This window comes from Mesoplodon bidens, assembly GCF_964165515.1.
Source record: "Mesoplodon bidens genome assembly, chromosome: 16".
NCBI lineage: Eukaryota > Metazoa > Chordata > Mammalia > Artiodactyla > Ziphiidae > Mesoplodon > Mesoplodon bidens.
Genome location: NC_138173.1, coordinates 51,501,664 through 51,524,906, shown reverse-complemented (window position 1 = coordinate 51,524,906; position 23,243 = coordinate 51,501,664). Strand labels below are relative to the sequence as shown.

The 23,243-nt window shown below is 38.1% G+C and overlaps 1 protein-coding gene across 1 annotated transcript in view; it reads right to left on the bottom strand.

Moving 5' to 3' along the window:
• PKHD1L1 (PKHD1 like 1) overlaps positions 1 to 22,075 on the bottom strand; it is a gene marked incomplete at its 5' end in the record, with an annotated part of 156,499 nt that extends 134,424 nt beyond the window's left edge. The window contains 7 exons of the mRNA XM_081258904.1: positions 163 to 216; positions 3,575 to 3,668; positions 4,906 to 4,963; positions 9,145 to 9,253; positions 10,400 to 10,544; positions 20,102 to 20,191; positions 22,003 to 22,075. Coding sequence (XP_081115030.1) covers positions 163 to 216; positions 3,575 to 3,668; positions 4,906 to 4,963; positions 9,145 to 9,253; positions 10,400 to 10,544; positions 20,102 to 20,191; positions 22,003 to 22,075 — 623 coding nt within the window. The remainder of the gene's footprint in view (positions 1 to 162; positions 217 to 3,574; positions 3,669 to 4,905; positions 4,964 to 9,144; positions 9,254 to 10,399; positions 10,545 to 20,101; positions 20,192 to 22,002) is intronic.
• Positions 22,076 to 23,243: the final 1,168 nt, after the last annotated feature.

Below are 23,243 nucleotides of genomic sequence, written 5' to 3'. Positions count from 1 at the left end.
GTTACATCTAACTATATAAATGATTGCTAATTTACTATAAAAATATTACAATCTATACTGTTATAAAGCATTCAGCTATGCAATACTGCTAGAAATTATTTAAATCTAGTATGCTTGTATCTACTATTTATTTTTCTAAAGAAAATTATTTGAATTACTTACAAATTATCAGATTGTGGTATGAGAAGTTCACAGGGCATTCCTCCAATATAAACTCTGTATAAATATTTTATTGGAAATGATCAAGTTGTCTTTAATACATCATTTCAAAATGCTCTCCTCCCACCAAGTTTACTGCTACCTTATATTTTTTTCCCAATCACTTATTATTATCCATCATTCATTCACTCAACAAACATCTATTGACCACTTATTATGTTACAGTTTTTGCTGTAGGTACTGGAACACATCAGTGAACAGAACAAAGATCCCTGCCCTTATAGAACTGACATTCTAACTTGGGGAGAATGACAATAAACATGATAATAATAACATATTTGGTGTGTTAGAAAGTGATAAGTACTATGGGAATAGAAAATGTAGATAATGGGGACTCTTCCACCTGAAGTTCAATTAATTCAAGTACAAAATATAATTTTCTAGTTAAGTTTCATACTATAAGAATTAAACAAAGCCCACAGCAGAGGTCCCACAAAGTAACTGGATGAAGACGATGTCTAACAGCATCAGTGTCAATGAAATGGGAACAAGAAGCTGAGAAGGATTAGAAGCTGAGAGGAAAATCTGCCTTCACATTTCCCCAGCTGACTAGGTCGACCCATTGCTTTAAGGTTGATAGAGCCCAAGGAGATTGGAGGCTTGCAGGTAACTGACTGCTATCACATTCTTTGCACCATCAGAACAACCCCCCAGCCTCTGGGACAGCAAATCCCATACTCAAAATAAGGCCAGATACATACCTCAACTATAAAAAATAGAGACTTCTATTTGCAGAGAACTTTGAACTTTTTAATATACACACAAATTCTTTCATTTGATCATTACATTAGGTTGTAAAGAAGTAAACTGAATTACTGTAACCATTTTAGAGATTTATGAATTCATATTCTCTTTCTAACTTCTTGCCTCACTGCAACTAAATAATAAATTTAGCAGCAAACATTTATAGGCACTTACCACATTTAGTCCTTGCAACGACCTTATGGGTTAGTAACTATTACCCTTCCATTTCACAGATGAAGAGACTGAGGCAGGGAGGTTAAGTAGTTTGCCCAAGCCTGCAGCCAGTAAGGGACAGAACAGGAATTCAAACCCAGACAGTCCTGCTCCAATGTGTGCTCTGAACCGCACCCCGTAATTCCCAAAGTGGTCTGGGTTTGCTTTTCTATGGTAATACTAACCTATTTGGCCTTAAATACATATATTTAACTTTTTTCCTCATCTGATCTTTTAGACCAAAAGTGCCTTAATAGGCACTAGGTCCTTCAGTCATTTGCATGTCCTCTATCATTTGTACCTGGTCTGAATTTGGAGATTGGGCCAAACTGACAAGACTTGTGAGAAGCAAAAGCAGCTTGAGCACTTGGGTCTCCTGACGTCCTGCCCAGGACTCGGCCCATTGTTTCCTGGTAACAGAATTCAGGCACAGTGAAATGCCTTGAGGGCCCCAGTGTCACAATGAATGTGGTAGAAATGAGATAAATGCAGCTCTAAAACCTTTGTGCCTCCTATTAATAGGTGTGTGAATTTTTTTCTATTTATCTATACTATCTCAGGGTTACCAGAGTATAGGGGCTGGGTAGTCTGCCCTCTGAGGTCTCTTCTGACTGTGATGCTGTGATGTCATGAAATAATTTTTATCCATTCCTTTGTATTAAACAGAAGTAAATTTCAACTACAGTGGAGAAAGAAAAGGAATCACTTTGAAGTTAAACTTTCTATTTTCTGCCATCATTAGGGAAAGGATGACTTAGAGAACCCAAATTAAGAATTGGAATATAAGACATTCATAACACTAGGGGGTGTGGGGAAGGGATGCACTGGGAGTTCGGGGTTAGTAGATGCAAACTACTACATATAGAATGGATGAACAACAAGGTCCTACTGTGTAACAGGGAACTATATTCAATGTCCTGGGATAAACCATAATGAAAAGAATATAAAAAAAGAATGTATATATATGTATAACTGAGTCACTTTGCTGTATAGCAGAAATTAACACATTGTCAATCAACTATACTTCAATTTTAAAAAAAGACATTCATATGGACTTGAGGATATGGGGAGGGGGAAGGGTAAGCTGTGACAAAGCGAAAGAGAGGCATGGACATATATACAGTACCAAACGTAAGGTAGATAGATAGTGGGAAGCAGCCACATAGCACAGGGAGATTAGATCGGTGCTTTGTGACCGCCTGGAGGGGTGGGATAGGGAGGGTGGGAGGGAGGGAGATGCAAGAGGGAAGGGATGGGGGAACAGATATATATGTATGACTGATTCACTTTGTTATAAAGCAGAAACTAATAAAAATAAATAAATAAAAACAAACAAAAAAAGACATTCATAACACTCAACTATATGGAAATAGACAAAATCTTTATACTAAACTGTCCATATAAAATGTTAAATATTTGTTTCTCTATTTTAGTAGTTCTTTTAAGATCAACATGAATATTTCTAGAATATTATAGATTCATGCAAATGTGATTTAAGTGAGAGTTCTACCCCCACAGAATGCCAGATAAATTATCTTTATTTCATTTAGTAAAACCTTTCAAATTGCATGTTTTACAAAATTATATATTCATATGTACGTGTATGTGTGCTGTCTGAGTTATTATTTATCCATTTATTCATTTTACATATGTATTCAGTAAGCATGAAGCATCTTGAAAGCTCTGATACTGATTCTGTAGGAAATGAACAGGACTTTCAGTCTTTCAAGGCAGGACTGAGATAACCCCACCAATGCTAGAGGAAGATAACTCTAGTGACAGTGCTAGTTTCCTACCCAAAAGGTGGAAACTAGTATTTTTTGATGTCAGGTAACCAGCCAATGTTACCATCTGGTCCACAGTTAGTATATGGAGGAACCAGGATTCAAATCCTAGCCTGTTAATAAATTATTGACAGTTTTTAGTTTCAGCACTGTCCCATACATGACATGTAGTAGAAAAAGTGCCAAATTGCCTGTTAGGAGACTTGTGTTCTCTTCCTGACCTTGACTAGGTGATGGACTTCCAGGCTTCCAAGGCGTTTGTTTAATATGTACAAAATGAGGCAGTTAGATTAAGTAACAAAATTCTCCAGTGATGAAGTTCTGTGACTTTAGCTTAATTACTATTGGACTTGCTTCCACGTACCTTCTATAAATAAAATCCATCATAGAAAAATAAGCAATTATGTCATACTAAAAGAGAAAGGTATACTGGCCATTGCTTCTATGTCAATGAATCATGGCAACAGTCTATTTTTCTTCCTCTAATATGGCTGAAAAACACTAGTTAATCCCATCACATTGTAGTGGTTTTTAATATCATTGGACCCATTATTCATGGGATATCATGTCTCATTTATGAATTATAAGAATATGTTTCCACATCAAAAACTTACCTTAAAATCCTAACATTTCTCCCATTTGAGCTTAGTGCTATATTACTTCCATAGACATCAGTGAAGATTCTGCCTTGAATTGTTATTAGTGTACCTAAAAACAAACCAAAGAAAAAGCTCTGTGTAAGATTATCTATCCATATACCCATACACTTAATATTAAAACTTTAGAGGTTTTCCCAATAAAGCAAGCATCCAGACGCTTACATCTTGTGTTCACTACTATTGTTTAGCATTGTTCTGAAAGTTCTAATACAATAAACCATGAACAAATAATTATAGTATTAAAGAGATATCTATAAGTATTTATAGCTTAAAGAGGTGTTTCGTGGAAGATAGGATGAATTATTCAATAAATATTGCTTGGGTCATGGGTGATTTGAAAAAATGTAAATAAGATCCCTACCTTATGCCAAAAAATGAAATAAATTCTACATGAAATAAAAATTAAATATAAACAATAAAACCATACAAACTCTTGAAAAATAAGTGAAAATTTATATAATATTTGTAGAATCGGGATGGTGGGATCTTCTACAGCATAAAAATAAAGGGAGAAATAACAAAGGTTAAGATCTATAGATTTGATAATTAAAATTAAGTGTCTGAATGACAGAAACATCACTAATAAATTTTAAAAGCAAATAATAAATTCAAAAAATATTTCCTATCTATATGATGTATATATGGTTAATATTCTTAAAATGCAAAGAATTCTTGCAACTTAATATGAAAAAAATGACTAGCCTTAAAAAGGGAGATGAACCAATAATTTATAAAAAGAAGAAATACAAATGGTTAATAAATACAAAATTAATTACATAAATCAAAGAACTGGAAAAATTTTTTAAAAACCAACTATATTCTTCACATAAATTCTTTTTAAAAAAAAAAAAGAAAAGGAGAAAAGGCCTCCTGCCTTCCAGCACCCAGTGTCCACTGGGCTTGGAGCGGGTGGAGCCAGGGCCAGTGCCCTAGGAGAAGGTATAGGAGTAGAATTTTTCACATAAATTCTTGAAATAAAATGAGTACCTAGAATTGTTAAGGTTATAGAAAAAGGCATTTTCATATATTCCTGTTGAAATTATAAACTGGCATAACTATAGCTATTATAATAAACACTGGAAGTAAACTAATGTTCAATAGAGGGAAAGTTTAATACATTATAATAGATTCAGATGCAGCTATTAAAAAGCATTAAAAATTTTTTTAGTTGTTTTATAATCAGAAAATGCTATTTATAAATTTTTAGGTGTCATAATAATTTTATGTACTAAAAATTAATTAACTATTATAAACAAACAAGATATTTCAGCCGTCATATAACAGACCTGGAGTTCCAGATAAAGGTGTGATGCTCCTTATTGTTGGGGTTCTGAAACTTTTTGCCTGTAAAATAATATTGTTGATAAGCAGTCATCTCTATTTTGTTCCTAGTTTTATGAAATATCTCTGCTTATTACATTATTTATATTTGAACAATATCCATAATATGACTGTCAAAATATTCCTTTTATATATGAGAAATAAAGTTCAGAATATTACTCTGATTATTCAAAATCTTTTCCTTATCCCCTAAAAATCCTCTTTCATTTCAAAGTGTTTCTACTTGGAATTTTAAAATTCAATCATCCTTTTGTTATCAGTGTAAGTCAAACCACAGTAATAAGGCTCTCTGGTTAAGATTTTTAAGAATTTGGTGGAATACAATTAAAGAAAGCCTACTTTGGGTTAAGATTATAAAGAAAAAATAACAAAGCATTTTTCAAAAACGTAGAAGCAAAACTTGGAAAGAGTTCATCAGAGTAAGCTTTAGTAACTAAGCTAACGATAATTTTCTAGAGTTATTATACAAAAAATACTTAGAACACCACCTGACACATTAGTTATTATTATTCAAGTAAACATATGCCAACTTCTTTTTAAAAGACAAAATGAGAAATAATTACCACAAAAGGGAAATTTGAAAAACAAAATTAATTCTGAACAGGCCAAAAGCAGAGCTGATAGACTAAGTTTCCTCAATAACTGGGATACAAGCAGATCAACATCTACACCTAAAAACAAATAATGTAGGAGAAAAACAAGCTAGAAATAGACCAAGAACAGTCCACCTGCACAAACACAAGGGTACCTCAGAAAAACAGAAGAGGACAGAAACATGGGCTGTATTTTTAAGGAATAACTGAAGTTTTTTGGAGGAGGAAGGTTGCTGGTGGAGAAAAAGATGGCCTCTACATGAATACAAAAATTATATAAGCAAAGTAACCTAACACAAAGTAGACTCTCACTAAATGTCAGCTGTCTACCCCCCCCCCCATTCTCATTCAGGAATGACCTAAAAGAAAGATGCCCAGATACTTAAAGTAAAAGGACAGATTTCTTTCAGGCTTCCAAGAAGAGATAAATTTTGAAATTTGAGGCTAAGAATGACTTCAGACTCATTCTTTTACACTTCAGAAATGGTTAATGGAGAATCTATGTAAAAGTAATAAGTAATATAATACCTAGTCAAATGGACTTTGGGCAAAATATCATTTTTAGAGGTAGTAAGGGAAAAGCTAGAGGAACTACCAAGTGTGTGTAAATCAATCTCTCTAAGCCACAATGTACTCATATAAATTACATCTGTGGCAAAAAATAATTGAAGAGTGCATATTAAACAACATATTAGTTACTATTATTATTTGAGGAGCTAGATTAGAAACAGATTTTCAATTTAATACACCATCTACAAAGAAAAGAATCAATGAAGATGGCAGAGCAAGTTATTTTATAGAAAATAGAAAATGAGGGAGAAGGTTCTGAAAATTAAGAATAATTAGTCTGAATAATAGCAGTCAAGGATAATGATAAAAAGTATTAAAGATAAAATCAGAAAATAGTATGAGAATTAGATGCTACAAGTATGCAATTTTGTAAAGGGTTTTAAACAACCCAATAAAAGTGTGCAAAAGTTATTGGTCCTGATAAGAACAAAAAGTAAGCGTAAGCACTTAGAGACGTTTAAAACAACTGGACATTGCTGTGACATTTTTATTGTATTTTACATAATATTGAGCCACAACAGACTGGAAATTTTTAAAAAGATGATCCTTCACCATGGGTTGTTTAAGACACAGGACCAAGAAACAATGGAGATATGATTTCAAAATTCCAAACTAGAGTTCTATATCCAGCTAAACTGTCAACCAAATGTGAGAGTAGCATGGAAGTTTTAGTATTGGAAGGATTTTATTTTAACCTATTAGTAGAAGGAGTTTATTTTCTAAGTACACTTTTCTCCACTAATATGAGGGAATAGTAAATCAAGAAAAAGGAAGACATAAGATTTAGGGAGCAAGTAGTGACATGAGGGAGAGAGGCAGAAAGTCCCCAGAAAGCTGGTGAAGGGAGACCCCATGATGATTGACTGCTGTGCAGCACATCTAGAGAACAGGCTGCCCAGACTGGAGCAGGAGCACAGAATTCAGGAGTGATGTCTTTTAGGCAAAGATGATTTGATAAATTACCTAATGATTTAAATACCTTGAAAAAATATCATATTTCTGGTGCAGAGTTTGATACACAGAAAACTAGGCAAATACCTACACACACATAAAGACCCAGTTATTAACTCCAAGCAAAACAAAATACTGTATGAGAGAGAAATGTAGTCACAGTACAATACTTGTTTCAGCTACGAATATTACTTATACAGACATAATCATGTTATGAATATTGATCTAACCAAAACTGGGGCAAATCTAATTGAGAGGAGTGGGAGGATATCTGTGTGTGTTGGAGGTGGGAAGGGGTAGCATTTTCATCTCAAACATGGCTATAATTTTCCTCTCCCTGTATCCTCACCTGCAATGTCTTTGCAGCTCTTCCCATCAAGAGATGGAGGCTTGAATATGGACTGGCCTTGGAACTTGTTTCAGCCATTAGAATGTGGTTCAAAGAGCGTGACATTTCTGAGCCTAGGGCTAAAGGCTCCCTGCATACTTCTGCTCTCCTGAGGGATCCCTGCCTCCATCATATGAATAACTCCGGGCTACTTTTGGAGGGTACAGACACTATACAGAACAAAGCCTAATCAGCTCAGTTGTTCCAGCTGAGGCCTCCCAAATGTGAAAGCACCTAGCCAAGAGCAGCAAAGCCTCCTACCTAACGCACCACAGACACACAAGCAAGCCCAACAGAGATCAGTCTACCTCTGCCCAGAACAGAAGAACCACACAGCTGACCCGTGGCTACATAAGCAATATAAATGACTGCTGCTTGAAGCTAAGCTTGCGAGTTGTGTTACACAGTACAAGTTAATAGATATAAGGACATAGGTGCTAAATTCTCATCTTCCATTGTAAGAATTATCAATAAATAGATAATATTGATAGTTTAACTATTCAGAAATAGCAATAAATATATTTCTAATTAAGAAGCCTATTATTAGAAATATCACAACAAATCATATAAAACATTATTTGTACATACATTAGAAATAATATGTTTCTTCTTTAGAACAGGGGAAAGGAATAATAACGTGCATGGCCTTGAATGTTGTATGTGAACAGTATAATGAAGAAGGACAGAGAGACCAACAGGCTACAGCGATAATGGCTGAGAAATGACAAGGCCAGAATCAAAACCAAGGCCATGTCAGGAAAGAAGATAAGGGGACGACGAACTTTAGAGCTAATCTGCAGGGTAGGATCATCATGGTTTGGGGCTGAAGATGAAGGAAAGGGAGAAACCAAGGATGTAACAGGTTTCTAGCTTGAGATGTGTGAGAAATACCAGAAAAAAAGTAGGGTTAAGGAGGAATACGAGAAGTCCAGTTTGAGATTTGTTGAATTTAGGTTGCTTTGGAGACATTTTGGCATTTTATTCTAGGAAACAAAAGATGGTTCCACATTTAAGGAGAGAGAAGGAAGCCAGAGATATTTGGGATTCTTATTTGGCAATATATTTGGGAATTGTAGACGCTTCTTGAGGACAGAAGTCATAACTAATTTCCTCAGCATTTCCTCTTACGTTGGAACATTACAGCACTCGGTAATTGACAACTTAAAGTATAAATACAATTTTTTAAAATATATGGGATGGTCCTTAGAAGAAAATGTATTATAGTGAACACCTACATTTAGGGTAACTAAATCTTGAATGGCTCTGTGCTACATGCAGTCACATCTTATCTCATTGCATTAGAAAGTACAAAGAAAGGGAAAAGAGTTATGTCTCTATTTAAAATGAAGGTGAGTCTGATGAAAACAGAAAAAGGAAAATCAAACTAAGAGCAGAAATGGAGAAAGAGAAAAAATAGTATGAACAAGAACATAGTTTGGAAGTATACAAGTTTAATTTATTAATAAAATTAATTTAAAAAGGTAAACACGAAATGATAAAAGAGCTTCCATTGCTATAGAAGATAATTAACAGTGGGTGAAATTAAACATAGCTACATGCTAGTAAATTATTTAATGTGGAAATAGATAACAATCTGTAAAATTAAAGAATAAAAACCCAGTTCCGCAAGAAAGAAAGCGTACGATCAATTATACGTAAGTTAGAGAGGAGATGCCACGTACATTGAAGCTGCAGGCCCAGCTGTTGATGTGACCTTTGCAGATATTATTTTCTGCAATAGGAACCCCGTCCACACTGACTCTAATAGTGTAGGAACCTTCTGGCATTGCTCTGGAAAGCAAATGAAGAACACATAAGGAATGCAAAACTCTGTTATTTAATGTATAGCATTAATGTACATGTCATTTTTGGGAAAAAAAGCCTGAAATTCAAATTGTTGTAAAATTAAATTAAATTTTATATTATGGAAAGAAGATGATCTCCATCCTGAACTCTGTACTGCAAATTCTAACATTATAGACCTCAGGCAAATGCTTATTCTGACTAATGCACTGGTGTTTATTGAAGAGGAAAACAAATGTAATAATAATCATTTAAAATAGTAACATATCATCTCGGTACAATTATTTTATGCTTTACTTTTTAAAAAGTTTTAATAGGGCTTCCCTGGTGGCGCAGTGGTTGAGAGTCCGCCTGCCAATGCTGGGGATACGGGTTCGTGCCCCGGTCTGGGAAGATCCCACATGCCGTGGAGCAGCCAGGCCCGTGAGCCATGGCTGCTGAGCCTGCGCGTCCGGAGCCTGTGCTCCACTACGGGAGAGGCCACAACAGTGAGAGGCCCGCGTACCGCAAAAAAAAAAAAAAAAAAAAAAAAAAAAAAGTTTTAATAATGTTTCTCCCTAAGTAAGCTGAAAAACAGCCTAATGTGGATGGAATCCTCTGAAATATGGGCTACCTGTCTCAGTATTGAAAGTTGCCATTCAAAATGATTAATTTTTTCTCCAAAGTTGCTAATAACAAACATCAATTTGAGCTGATAGTAAAGAACTTGAAATGTCAGTCTACAAAATGAGCATCTTTAATCGTAATGACTGTGTCAAGATTCTGAACAAAATTAATCAAACTGGACAGGAAGGCATAATTTTGATATTTTGAAGAGCATCATCACAATTTAATAGTGGCCATTTATCTTCTAAAGAAGATCAATAATGATAATAGCTCTAATAACCTGGGAAAGGATATAGAATATATTTTGATCATGCCAATATGTGGAAAGAGTATTATAACTGAATATAATAAAGGTATAAAATAGTCTACACATCATGAAATCAAAAATAACAGCTGAAAAAATATAGCTGATAATCAGAAAAACATTATTGTAATAGCCAGAGTGATAAAACTATTATAATACTGATATGCATAACTGTGGTTCTGATATGTTGAAAATGATTTTATTAAAGATACTTTAAAACATACCTAGTATAGCATGTAATTTGAGTTGAATGACTTGAATCTTTTTCTACATCACAAGAAATTGATCGGAAAGAAGAAACTAATTGCACACTGTTTCCCATCTCAGCATTATCAGCTCCATAGTTAAACTGGTTTGCTTGAGCAAAACCTGGAAGAACGAAAGCACTCAATTATTAATGGAACTCTGTTTTCAAAGATCCAACACTTATTTCGTATTGAATCATTGAATAAATAATAAGAAATAGTACTGATGTAAGCAATTAATCTATTTCATATTCACCCCTATGATTGTAATCCTCTTTGGAAACATGAAAATTAGCCTTTAATTAATTTTTTCATAAAAGCAATGCTTGAGAACCTATTATTTGTCAGGTTGTTAAGTGCATTGTAATCAAATTGCTTACATCCCAGTAATAGGGTGGGGAGGGGTGGAGAAACAGACAATATACAAATATATACCACCAGATGCTATGTCTAGTGGAGATAACTACTATGAAAACAGCAGGCTAAAGGGCATAGAAAGAGGAGACAAAGGGAACACGATTTTATAAGACATAGGGTCCTTACCTTGAGTACCTATAAAGCAAAATCTGAGGTAAGGACTTGCAAGTAGATAGTTTATTTGGGTGGTGATCCCTTAGGGACAAGAGAGAAGAAAACCTGAAGAAGAAAACCTGGACACCACTGAAAACAGCTGGGGTTCAATCTTGCTGGAAAAGACTTTTAAGGAAAATATAGACAGCCTCTCAGAAGCAAAGAATCAATGGGAAGAAGCATTTATTCATCAAATCCTGTCCCATTAGCTGACAGTTCCCCATGGGGGAAATGGCTTTTCCTGCACTTTCAGGCTGCACATAGGTGTATGCCATCTGGGTTCCAACGTCCCAAGTCACTGCATCAAAGAAGCCCTGGGACAAAGACATGCTGTGGGACCTGGAGGCTAGAGCTGGAAGCACAGATTGAGTCAAAGTACATGGGGAACTTTTTGCCACTTCTGTGGCTAGAATAAGAGGTGGGAACCAGGATGTGAGGCTGAGTAAGAAAGGCATCTGATACAGTTGATTCCTTGTACCATACAGATATGCTCAGGCCCTACTTTTAAGTACAATCCATTGTCAGGTCTACAAGGCAGTGGCCACCTAAGAGCTCTGCTAAAGATTTAATACAAGAGGGTTAGTGGGACATGCAACAGGCTGCAGTAATACAACTGGTCCTGAGGCTATCATTAACATACATGTCCCCTCTCTATCACCCATTGTAATTTCCCTAACCATTAGCCAGCACTTCAGCTAATGGAGTGATGCTAACCTTTGTCCTAAGGATCTGAGCCCAAAGTTGCCTTGCCCATGTCTGGTTGTGGTTGCCACCTATGCCTATTCACAGTTATCACTGCACATGGAGGCCAAGAGATGCTCCAGGAATACCATGAATTCCAGACATACTGCTCCTCATCTGCCTTAGGTGAAAGCAACCCTCCCTCTCCACAACCATCAGAATGGAGGATCTCTACCAGTCTACTACTTATGTTTGCTCAATTCAAACTGATCGGTCAGTAGTGGTAGTTTCAGTTCAGTGGAACCCATATTGGGACCCCTGGCAGAAGCATTCTCGATCTGGAAACTCAGACCCAGAATCCAGCAGAACCTAAAATTGCAAGGACAGAAAGCACAGATTCAATTTTTGGATCACTGGGAGTGATAATGACAGGGAGTAACCCTTCACTCCCAGCTCCATGTATTCTATCTGTTGGGAAACAAGTGTGGATCTGCCATTGGCTCCGTGCATATGGCACGTGATGGAGCACAGCATCCCACTCCACAGGATGTTGTTCCCAAGCTGGGTTCTTAGTCTTGCCTTTTGTAGGCTGTTCCATCATTCTATGAGGCCACATGTTTCAGGGTGATGCAGGGTTCATGGTCATGTGCCCATTATCACTACTTTTTCACTATAAAATATGTTCCTTGTTCTGAGGCCCTGTTTTATGGCATCTCATGGCAGTAATTCAGACTCTGTATGCTCTCAGAAGATGAGGCTGGCAGAGGCATGGTGGAAAGAGAAGGCAAAACCCGTATCTGGAATAGTGTCAGTTCCAGAAACAGTGAATCTCTGCTTGTCAATGAGGGAAGGAGAGTGATGCAGTCGACTTGTCACTGAGTGGCTGGGTGTACTTCTTGAGGGATAGTCCCCATTGAGAGCTCAGTGTTGGTCTCTGCTACTGACAGAACAGATACTCAGAAACAGCGGTAGGTAGCTTAGTGTTGGTGAAAGGGAGTCCCTGGTGTTGGTCCATGCACAGCCTTCACCAATGGCCCTCTGTTCAGAGGCCCATTGCACAAGCACTCAGGTGGCCAAGGAGAGAAGCTCCTGAACAAGTTACCCAATCGACCTAGTTGTTCCATTTCCTCTGTTGGGGATACTCTCTTGTGAGCGCATTCACCGGTCTCTTTCCAAGACTTTCTTATTTCTGATTTTCCAATCTTGTACTAGTCAAGTCATCTGCCACAGCCCAGGAGCTGATGTCTATCTTTACCTTGGACCACCTTTTCCTCCTTATAAAGTTACTGACCATGTATACTCCTCACAGCTCTGCCTACCAGGGAGGCTGACATTGAAAGTAAACTAAGAGCCCAGGGAATACTTTGCAACATTTATGATATCAGAGGTGATGCCAAGAAGGCACTTGTCATAGATGGTCATGGAAGCTTTTCAGAAGGAGTAAGCCATGAGAATATCTATGGGAAGTACATTTTAGTTAGAACAGGGTGTCCCAAGTCCCTGTGGCGGGAGCATGTTTGTGGATTCAAGACTTAACAAGTGTGGTTGCATTAGTATGAGTCAGGAGAAACAGTAGGAGATGAGATTAGAAATGGAGACGTTTAGATTGTTTTTATGTGTGTGGAGACATCGGAGGCTTTAAAACAGAGAAGTGGTATTATCTAACGTATACTTTTCAAGATTCACAAGCTGCTGCTCCAAAAACAGAATGGGGCAGGGTGAGAATAGACTGGGGGCAGGGGTGAAGATGCTATTTCAGTCATCAATGTATAAATGACTGCTTGGCATGGGTTCAAGAGAAGATGGAGGAAAATAAGTAAAGAGTACAAATACTAGTAACCTTTAAAAGAGTTTTACTGTAAAGGGAAGCAGAGAAATGGGGTAGCTGAAGGGGGGGCGGGTGTGGACCAAGGGGACAGTTGATTTTGCTTTTGTTTTTTTTCCAGATGGGTGAAAAGGTATGTTTGCATGCTGATGGGTATGATCCAACAGAAACTGAGAAATGGGTGATGTGAAAGATAGCAGAAGATTATTTTAATCTTACTATAAATATATGAAAATTCAAACTAGATTTGGAAGTCAACATCAATTATTTTTATGCCACCTAGAAGTATTTTAGGGCTTCCCTGGTGGCGCAGTGGTTGAGAGTCCGCCTGCTGATGCAGGGGACACGGGTTCGTGCCCAGATCCGGGAAGATCCCACATGCCGTGGAGCAGCTGGGCCCGTGAGCCATGGCCGCTGAGCCTGCGCGTCCGGAGCCTGTGCTCCACAACGGGAGAGGCCCCAACAGTGAGAGGCCCGCGTACCGAAAAAATAAAAAGTATTTAACAACAAGTTCCTACCATACAACACAGGGAACTATATTCAATATGCTGTGATAAACCATAATGGAAAAGAATATGAAAAACAATGTATATATACATATATATGTATAACTGCATCACTCTGCTGCACAGCAGAAATTAACACAACATTGTAAATCAGCTATACTTCAATAAAATAATTTTTAAAGTATTTTATATTGCTGAAACCACATTCAATTCTGAAATAAACCCAAGAAATAAAACCTATGAGTAAGATAATCGGATAATGTTCTATTGATTAAATCTAAAATTAAGTATTCTAATAAAAATGTTTAAAAGGTACTTAATACTATTCTAGTGTGCACAGTGAATCTACAAAGTTGTCTAGGTTATAACATATTTTTTGAATAAAGTCAAATTAGTAAATAAACATGCTTTGCCCAGATTACTTCAAAATCTAAAATTCCTAAATTCTGAGTTCTAAATATATGTGCATTTTTACATATTATTTTTCTCTGAATATCACAAATCCTTAAGATTAAGAAACCAGTATAGCCATATTGATGACTAAAATATTTTTGAAATTATGAAACATTTTCTTTTACACTAAAAGATCTGCATCTATGTCATTAGTGTAAATGTATAAGCTATGTAACTGTCATAACTTAATTAGCTACAGATCACATTGTCCCACAGTACAATAATAAAATCAGTAGGAAAAACAGGTTAACCCAGAGAGGTACACTAAACTCTTTAAATCCTACATATTTATATTATTAATGTTAGGAAAAAATAAATATTAGGTATTTACCTTAAATTGTCAGTAGTTTTCAAGTATGTTTCAACAAAACAATCACCACTACAATATGTACTCACATTAACCTTTACTAGTTAAAGTGGCTGAATTGGGGTTGCCAAAGGTTTGTGATGTGGCTTTTTAAATTACTGAACATTTTCAGTGTTCTACAAAGGTCTATGAGACAACATGAATACTGCCTGGTTTAACACAGGACTGGAAGTAGGGCTTTGCTATGCCAAATGTTCATCAAATGCCATAGCCCTGTGCCACAGCTCTGGTTAACGCTGCATGTTAGGTGACAGTGTTGTTTACAGGAAAGGGCATTTGGACCCTGACATCCTGGGTTGGAATCCCAGCTCCAGTGAATTCCTTGCTGTATGAACTTGAGCATTAGTTTTAGACATAAACTCTCTCAGTCTTAGTCTCCTCACCAGGAAAATGACCATAATAATCTACTTAGCAAGAATTATCAGGAAGACTAAATGAGAATTTATATATAGTACTTAACATGGTACCTGGTTCACAGGTTAAGAGCTCAATTAATATATATCCTTATTATATAATAAGTCACAAAATAGTTATTATTAGTCAGTATTAATATGGTTTTTTAAAAAATAACACAGAACAAATAAGTGGGTAGCCAGGATTCAAACCCAGGTTGTAGATGACAGCTTGGCACCCTTGTGATATTCAGAGAAAAATATTTAAAAATGCACATTACAAAGCTATTTCCAGTTATCCAACGTAACTTCCTCCAGACCCTATGTTCTTAGCTCCTCTCCTATTCTTTATACATAGAAGAAGTAAGCAGAAACTCAACAAAGGATAGGGATTTTAATAAACACTGCTCTCCTATTCTAGCTTAAAACTTAAAGGAACAGGACTCATCCAGCATAGGCTAAAGTACAAACATATCAATTTAACATGTGAAACGTATTTGCATTGAGTTTGCAATTTTGAATATAGGAAGGCAGTTACTGCTGAAATGGAATTGTGAAAAGATACATGAAAACACAGAAAAGCAAACTATTTGTAAAACCACTCTTTCCTTTTGCCAGTTTCTGCTTATCTTTGGCGTTCACGTTGAGTTTGGAATACACAGAAGGGCTGCTGGCAACTAACTAAAGAATAGAAAGTTTTACTTGTAGCGTGGCTCAGGAAGTGATACATGTGTTTTCCTACTAGGCATATGTAACATCAGTGATATGGTAACGCAGATCTGTTCTTCAGCATTCCTAAGAAAAAAACAATTAAAAAAAATTATACCGGGCTTCCCTGGTGGCGCAGTGGTTGAAAGTCTGCCTGCCGATGCAGGGGACGCCAGTTCGTGCCCCGGTCCGGGAAGATCCCACATGCCATGGAGCGGCTGGGGCCGTGAGCCATGGCCGCTGGGCCTGCACGTCGGGAGCATGTGCTCCGCAGCGGGAGAGGCCACAGCAGTGAGACGCCCGCGTACAGCAAAAAAAAAAAAAAAAGATGATGTATATTGTTTTTAGCTTAGGAGTTGTTTTAGTATTATATGTGTATGTATGTATATATACACACACATATATATGTCTCATATATATGTGATATATATGCCATATATATATATATATATATATATATATATATATTTCCTGGGAGTAAAATATATAGGAAAATATGAACCAAATCAATAAGATTTGTAAATATTCTCATTATAAATTTTAGTGAAAAAAAAACTACAGAAATATTTCTAATTTTGTAGCTAGCACCAAAGAGTTAAAAAGCAATAGAAAGGAATCACCTTTAAAAAAATAATTTTAATTTAAAAGTATAATTCTAGGGCTTCCCTGGTGGCGCAGTGGTTGAGAGTCCGCCTGCCGATGCAGGGGACACGGGTTCGTGCCCCGGTCTGGGAAGATCCCACATGCCGCAGAGCGGCTAGGCCCGTGAGCCATGGCTGCTGAGCCTGCGCATCCGGAGCCTGTGCTCTGCAAGGGGAGAGGCCACAACAGTGAGAGGCCCGCCTACCGCAAAAAAAAAAAAAAAAAAAAAAAAAGTATAATTCTAAATAAATAATTGGGTATAAAGAAGATAACTCTGGAAGTACTCCAAAGCACGAAGATTACAGGAAGGGGTGGGTGTACCCTGGAAACAGAAAAGGTCGAGGCTTCAAATGGAAATTCTTGACATGTTGATGTATTTTTTTCCTTTTGCAGAACAACTGGAGACAGAATATGCCAGGCACCCGAACCTGGGTCTCCTGATAGCAGCCTGTGCTGCTATCACAAAAAATGCATGTGTTGTCAAAGCCAGCAGTTGCCATGTACAATGCAGGCTGTTTTGGGTTTCTCTGGTTAAAAAAAAAAAAAAAAAAGCAGGGTTGAGAGTGTATAAGCCTACTTAAAAGCTGTAACATTCAAAGCAATGGGAAAAAATGGTGCAGTGTGACGGAGCATAACTTCTAAAGAATGAAACCATCCGTATAAGATAAATGCAAAAGAATAATAAATATAAAATAGTTCTAAATTATGGAGCAGATATTATGTATAGGTGCCTTAGATACATCATCCTTTTCAATATTCACAATAGACCCAACAGGTAGGAATTAATATCCCATTTCACTGATGAGGAAGCTAAGGCTTAGAGAAGAAACTTGTCCCAGTCCCCTAGTGGGAGTGGCAAAGTTGGAGCTGAAAGCCAGTTGGACCCAACTAAAGTCTATATGCTTTCCATAATATTCCAAAAATTACATAACTCACCACTTCAGTTAAACAACAATATATGTGCTAGACATTGCAATAGGGAAATAGCTAGAAAAAAAGAACCAAAAGTAAAAAGTTATTCCTTCTGGCTCACAGATTTTTTTAACAAAGATAAATATCAAAGAAGACAATTGAGAAATACAAGGTATGAATATAAAGTAATAAACACAATAAAGTTAGAAACACTCCAGAACTTCTCAAAATGATAACACTCTTCATCCAATCAGTCATCTTAGAAGGAAATACAATGATTTCCACGGTCATGCCACTGCACAAAACGCTTTTTTTTTTTTTTTTTTTTTTTTTTTTGTGGTACACAGGCCTCTCACTGTTGTGGCCTCTCCCGTTGCGGAGCACAGGCTCCGGATGCGCAGGCTCAGCGGCCATGGCTCACGGGCCCAGCCGCTCCGCGGCATGTGGGATCTTCCCAGACCAGGGCACGAACCCGTGTCCCCTGCATCGGCAGGTGGACTCTCAACCGCTGCGCCACCAGGGAAGCCCTCAAAACGCTTTTACTTGGGCAGCATAATTGTAAAATTATACATAATACATAATATTTACATAATTGTAAAGTTTTACCTTTGGCTCCTGAAGATAGCCTTTAGAACAAAGTAATGCAGTAGCAAATTTTTGCCTGTAAAGTTTCATTAGATGTGAAAATAGACAAAAGTCATTTGAATACACGAAAACATTAACAATAGATCTTTCAGAGGGTGGAATTTCAGAGAACTCGAGTCAAATATTTATTTTACTTTTTCATTATGGCCTTTACAAAAATAAAAAATTTTAAAGTCATAGGGGACCACCATTTAGGTGATCTAGCATTTACAATTCCATTTAGAAAGTGTTCTTCTGTGATTAATAAATTATCTCTGTATTCAATTCTAAACATGGGTATGGGTCAGACACAGCACTGATGGATGATGTGAATGTAGTTCCTGCAAATAAACTTTGTTCAAGTACCACATTCATGTAGCTTTAGAGGTCTGGTGTGTTTTGTAAATTCATTATCATTACTTTACACACATTCTGTATCTATCATGGGCCCCCCAAACAGTATTTAGACTCAGCCTCTTAGAAAGACATAATGTATCACAATTTCAGTCCCCTATAGTGTGTGGTTAAAGCAAGGAGAGGGAAGACACATCAGGGTGGGGTGCAGGTATCTGCAATTCAAATAGGATTTAACTATTCTATAGTTCTTGGCCAAAAGCATCCAGAAATACAAACTGATGGGAAAACTAGAAATTCACTGTGACACTTTGTGCTTCCTAAGTAAGAGGATTACTCCTGAGCCTCAGAAAGTCTACCAAAGAGCAAAGGTTATAGCTAGGTTAATAAGGATGTTCTTCCAAAATTCCTTAAGAATGGAATGGTTTGTTTTGTTTTTTCCTATTTCTAACTAGGGATGCTCTGAGTTTATGTACCTAAACTCAAGCCATGGTTTCTGGATCAGAAAAAGTGCAGGTCTTGAGGCAGAAGGAAATAGCTGAGCAATTTTATTGTTTTTGTTTGTTTGTTTGTTTGTTTTGGGCATTTGTCTCATGGCATTTAAATCTCTGTTAGAAACACAGTAGCTTTCAAACACACTATCTAACCAAATGTTAACAGCAATATACAATATAAGGGAGTTATGGATAAAGACATTTTAAAAAGTCTTTGACAAACACATTGTCTCCAGGTGTCTAACTCTAAAAAAACAAAAACACACTTTAATCCAAAATATATTGTTCACAATTTAGAGGCACAAACCATTTCAAGTATATCATTGAGATTAAATTCTACAGAAATTTTACTTAGAAGTATTGAAAGACATTTCAATACATATGACAGAATTATTAAATATCTTGCTTTGTCAATTTTCTGATTCCAAAAACTTCTTACTCTTCTTCTTATTTTAAAGACTAAATAATAGTTTTTATTAATATTCTTAAAAATTTTTTCTTTCCCATCCTTCAAAAATTTGTAAGCATCTGAATTCTATTATCATTTAGATAGTAAAGGCCTAATGGCTAAAAGAACCACATATTTCTATTTAATCCTAGGAACAGTTGCTTATTAAATATATTCCCTAATTGCCTACTTTGTTTTCATCCCAAGATGAGGGAAGGAGAGTTATACATAACCCATGTTTTGAAGAAGCATATGATAAGGATTGGGCGGCAAAAGAAGGGATCCAAAGCTTTGCTTTCAATTGTCTTTCTCCGTTCATTACCATTCTACTTCTCTATCATACCCTCCTACTAACATCCTACTCCCAGAACCCCCCAAAATGTTATATTTAATATAAAGATAAATGTTATTAGACCCATGAAGAACAAAGTAAGTAACTGCAGAGTTGGGTTAAAGATGTTTCTTTCAATTCAATCATTATAGTCCAGACCTTGGAGTTCAGCAAGTAATTATGATACAAATTCAGATGGTCAGGTTGATAGAGACTTTCAGGGGTTTTGTTAGGTGTCAAAGAGGATAGAGTTTCACTACTGTGGCCAAATGGAGAAGCAACTCTAGTGGAATTTTAAAAAAAACCGTAAATCTCTAAATGTGAAACAGCCTTTGAAATACCTCAACCTTGATGAAAAAAAAAGGCAACAATACCTTCTCCTTTGATAGTCAGCCTTGTTGCTCCATTTATGCTGCCATATTTAGGTATTATTTCTGTGACTTTGGGAATTATTTTAGAGCCATCTGAAAGATATTAAAGTACAATAGAAGTAAAAGCATCAAGTACTTCATTTCAAGCATCAAATTGTATACCACAAATAACAATGGTGTAAGAAAAACATCATGGAGATTATAGGACAGAAAGTAAATACACCTAGGTTTTATTTTTGGTTCTATTACTAACCAGTGACTTGACAGGGAGTTCAGTCATTAACTTAGTTAATACTCATTGGCTTTATGCAAAGCACTGTCTCACATGCTACAAAGAAGAGGAATAATACATGATCATTTTCATCACTCTTACCTATCACATTATAAAACATTTATTAGACCCTTAATTTCATGTAGTGCTCTGCTAGCTGCAGTTCCGTAACTACAGCTATCAGCCCACACAGCAGCAGACAACGCTGCAGAAATAGCTCTGTGGAGAAATAGGTCATTATGAAAGCCCATAAGAAATGCAAAGCCAGGTAAATTGAAAGAATAGTCTAGGTACAAAAAAGGAATGTTGTGTTTTAAGAAGTAATTGTTTTCTGTGACAGAGTAAGACTTCAGGGAAGATCACTTCTGGGACCTTTTTAGCCTTCTGATGATAGTGAGTTCTTAATGTAAAGGTCACTAATTCATTCAACAAACAGTGTTAGGTTCCTGGGCATTTAAAAATGTGTGACAGTCCCAACTTTCCAAAGGCTCAGCTTAGGCAGCCCAGAGTGACAGAAGAGAGCACAGGGGCCACGTGACTAAGAAGGGGCATTTCATCCACACTGCTTCTTGAAAGAAGGGTGTTCCTGCTGCATCTGGGAGAGCAAACGTGAGTTAGCTAGACTGGACCAACTATGGGAAAGACAGACTTCTAGACAAAGAGGCGCCTCTGCAAACACAGGGGTGAGTGAGCAGCTTCTTTGGGGAACTGAAATTAAAGCTTCAAAATAACTCAAAGTTACATCATCGCTAAAAGGATTTATTTTCTGCTTAAACTGTACAGATCTGGTAATTACTAGATCCAGTAACAAATTCTCAGGATAGGTGGAAAAATTTAAGTGGGAACACAAAGAAAAGCCACCTAACTTGTTTGAACCGGATGAATGAGAAAAAAGGTAAAGAAATTATGATTGAGTTCATTTCTGCCTGAGAAAAGTTTAGTGTGGACTTCACCTACAAGAGCAGAAGCTCTCCAGCATAAAGATGACTACCCTCCAGACCCAACGACTCTGCGCTTTGGGTCTGTCTTTGCCAAGAGCTCCAAGGCTGCTCATGCTCCAGGCACATTTGTAACTTCGAGCAGCCCACAGCCAAGGGTAGGAAACTCCAGCGCGGGAGCTGGATCCTATCTCGTAGAAGCGCTGTTCCTCTCCTATCTCAGGTTCATCCTCCCCGTTATCTCCACGTACAACTCCAATTTCTTATCTTATCAGTCTCTTCCCAGCCCTCTCTTGGGTATTATTTTGAAGGCCCTGGGCAGCTGCCCTTGGAAATGACTGACACCCGCCACAAAGACCCATTCCTATCTTACTGGGAGACCCTGTCCTCCTTTCAGTGGGGAAGGGACCCAAGAAGAGTGAGAAAAGGGAGCAGTTGGGTTGCGTCCCCAAGCCCCAGCCAAATTCCCTTCTCTTTTTCAACTGAGTCACCAGGGATGGAGGGGCTGAGGTTCCATAATTCAAGCAGCAACCCTCGTGGCAAGAGCTGAATGGCAAGATCGCCGTGCAGCCGCACGCTCAGCCTCGTCCCAGGGCCAGTGCCAGACGGTGCCGCCTCTCCCGCGACCCCGGCAGCGGGGGTTGTGTCTACAGGGACCTCTCCGGCTTGCCTCCCTGGCACCCCAACTGGGTTACCTGTGCGGGGGTCTGCGACGCACAGGAGCAGCCCCCAGAGGCCCCACGTCCCCCAGAGCCACAGGTGTCCCATCGCGGCGCCAGTTCCGCAGAGCCTACGCCCGCCGCTCGCTCGCAGCCGCCGCCAGCGCCCCGGCTCTGCTGGCTAGCGCGCCCGCCGCGTCCCACGCTCGCAGGCGGACTCGGCCGCCCCAGGGCCGCCCCGCCCCCGCCCGCCCAGGCGCCCCCGGGCTTTACGCGCAGACGCACGCCCCCTTCACCCGGGAACGCAGCCAGCCCCGGCCCGTCAGTAACCATCGAACCTCCACACTCAGAGTTGGTTGCTAACGCCCCACGGCTGCCTCCGCAGGTGTAAGAGCCCCACTTTTTCTTGGCAAGAGAGGTCAACAGGCAAGTTTGCCGACAGTCTCGCCTTTTCTGCCCTCCCTCCCGTCCTTCCCCTCCTCTCACCCCCTTCCTTCCTCCCGGCCTTCCATTCTCTCGTCTTCTTCCCCCCCCCCCGCCCCCGGCCATTTCTGGACCTGTACACTTTCCTCTGCCGGTCTGCCTTGGTTATTAATCATCCCCAGGTGAGCCTCAAAGTCCACCTAATACGCAAACCCCACACAGTTTCCCCCTTCCCATTCATTTAAGTTCGTGCTCTCCCTTTTATTGACAATCATACTAAGGTTTATTGGTCTCTGGGCACTTCCCCAAACACGCGCCTTAGAGACTTCAACCCACAATAGTTCCAAAAGGACTATTACTATTATTATGATCCCCATCGTTACAAGCCGTAGACTGAGCCGAAGGTTAAGGAACTTGTCCGAGGCCGTATACCTAAGTGTACGGCGAGGGCTCAAGCAGAGTGACTCTAGAGCCAGGGCTCTTATGCCCGCCACTGGCCCCTACTCGGCAGACTTCTGGCGAAGGCTTGCAATGCTTAGGACATCCTTATACTAAAAACTATTCATTATTTATCTGAAATTCGTATTTAATTCGGCATTCTGTATTTTTATTTACTAAGTCTGACAACTCTAGTTGGGCGGGAAGAGAGAAGAAATAGAAGAGAGAACTTAAAATCAGTGAAATAAAGTCCTTGCTCTTCAGAAGTTTTATCTACCTCATTGGGGTTAAATTTTTTTTGTTAGATTTAGTTAATTATAGTCGTCTTATAATTTTGTGCAAACGGACTGTCACCACTCTACTGAAAGCAGTGCCAGCAAAGGTACCCTGACCTTTCTTACTTCTTTTGGAACTCT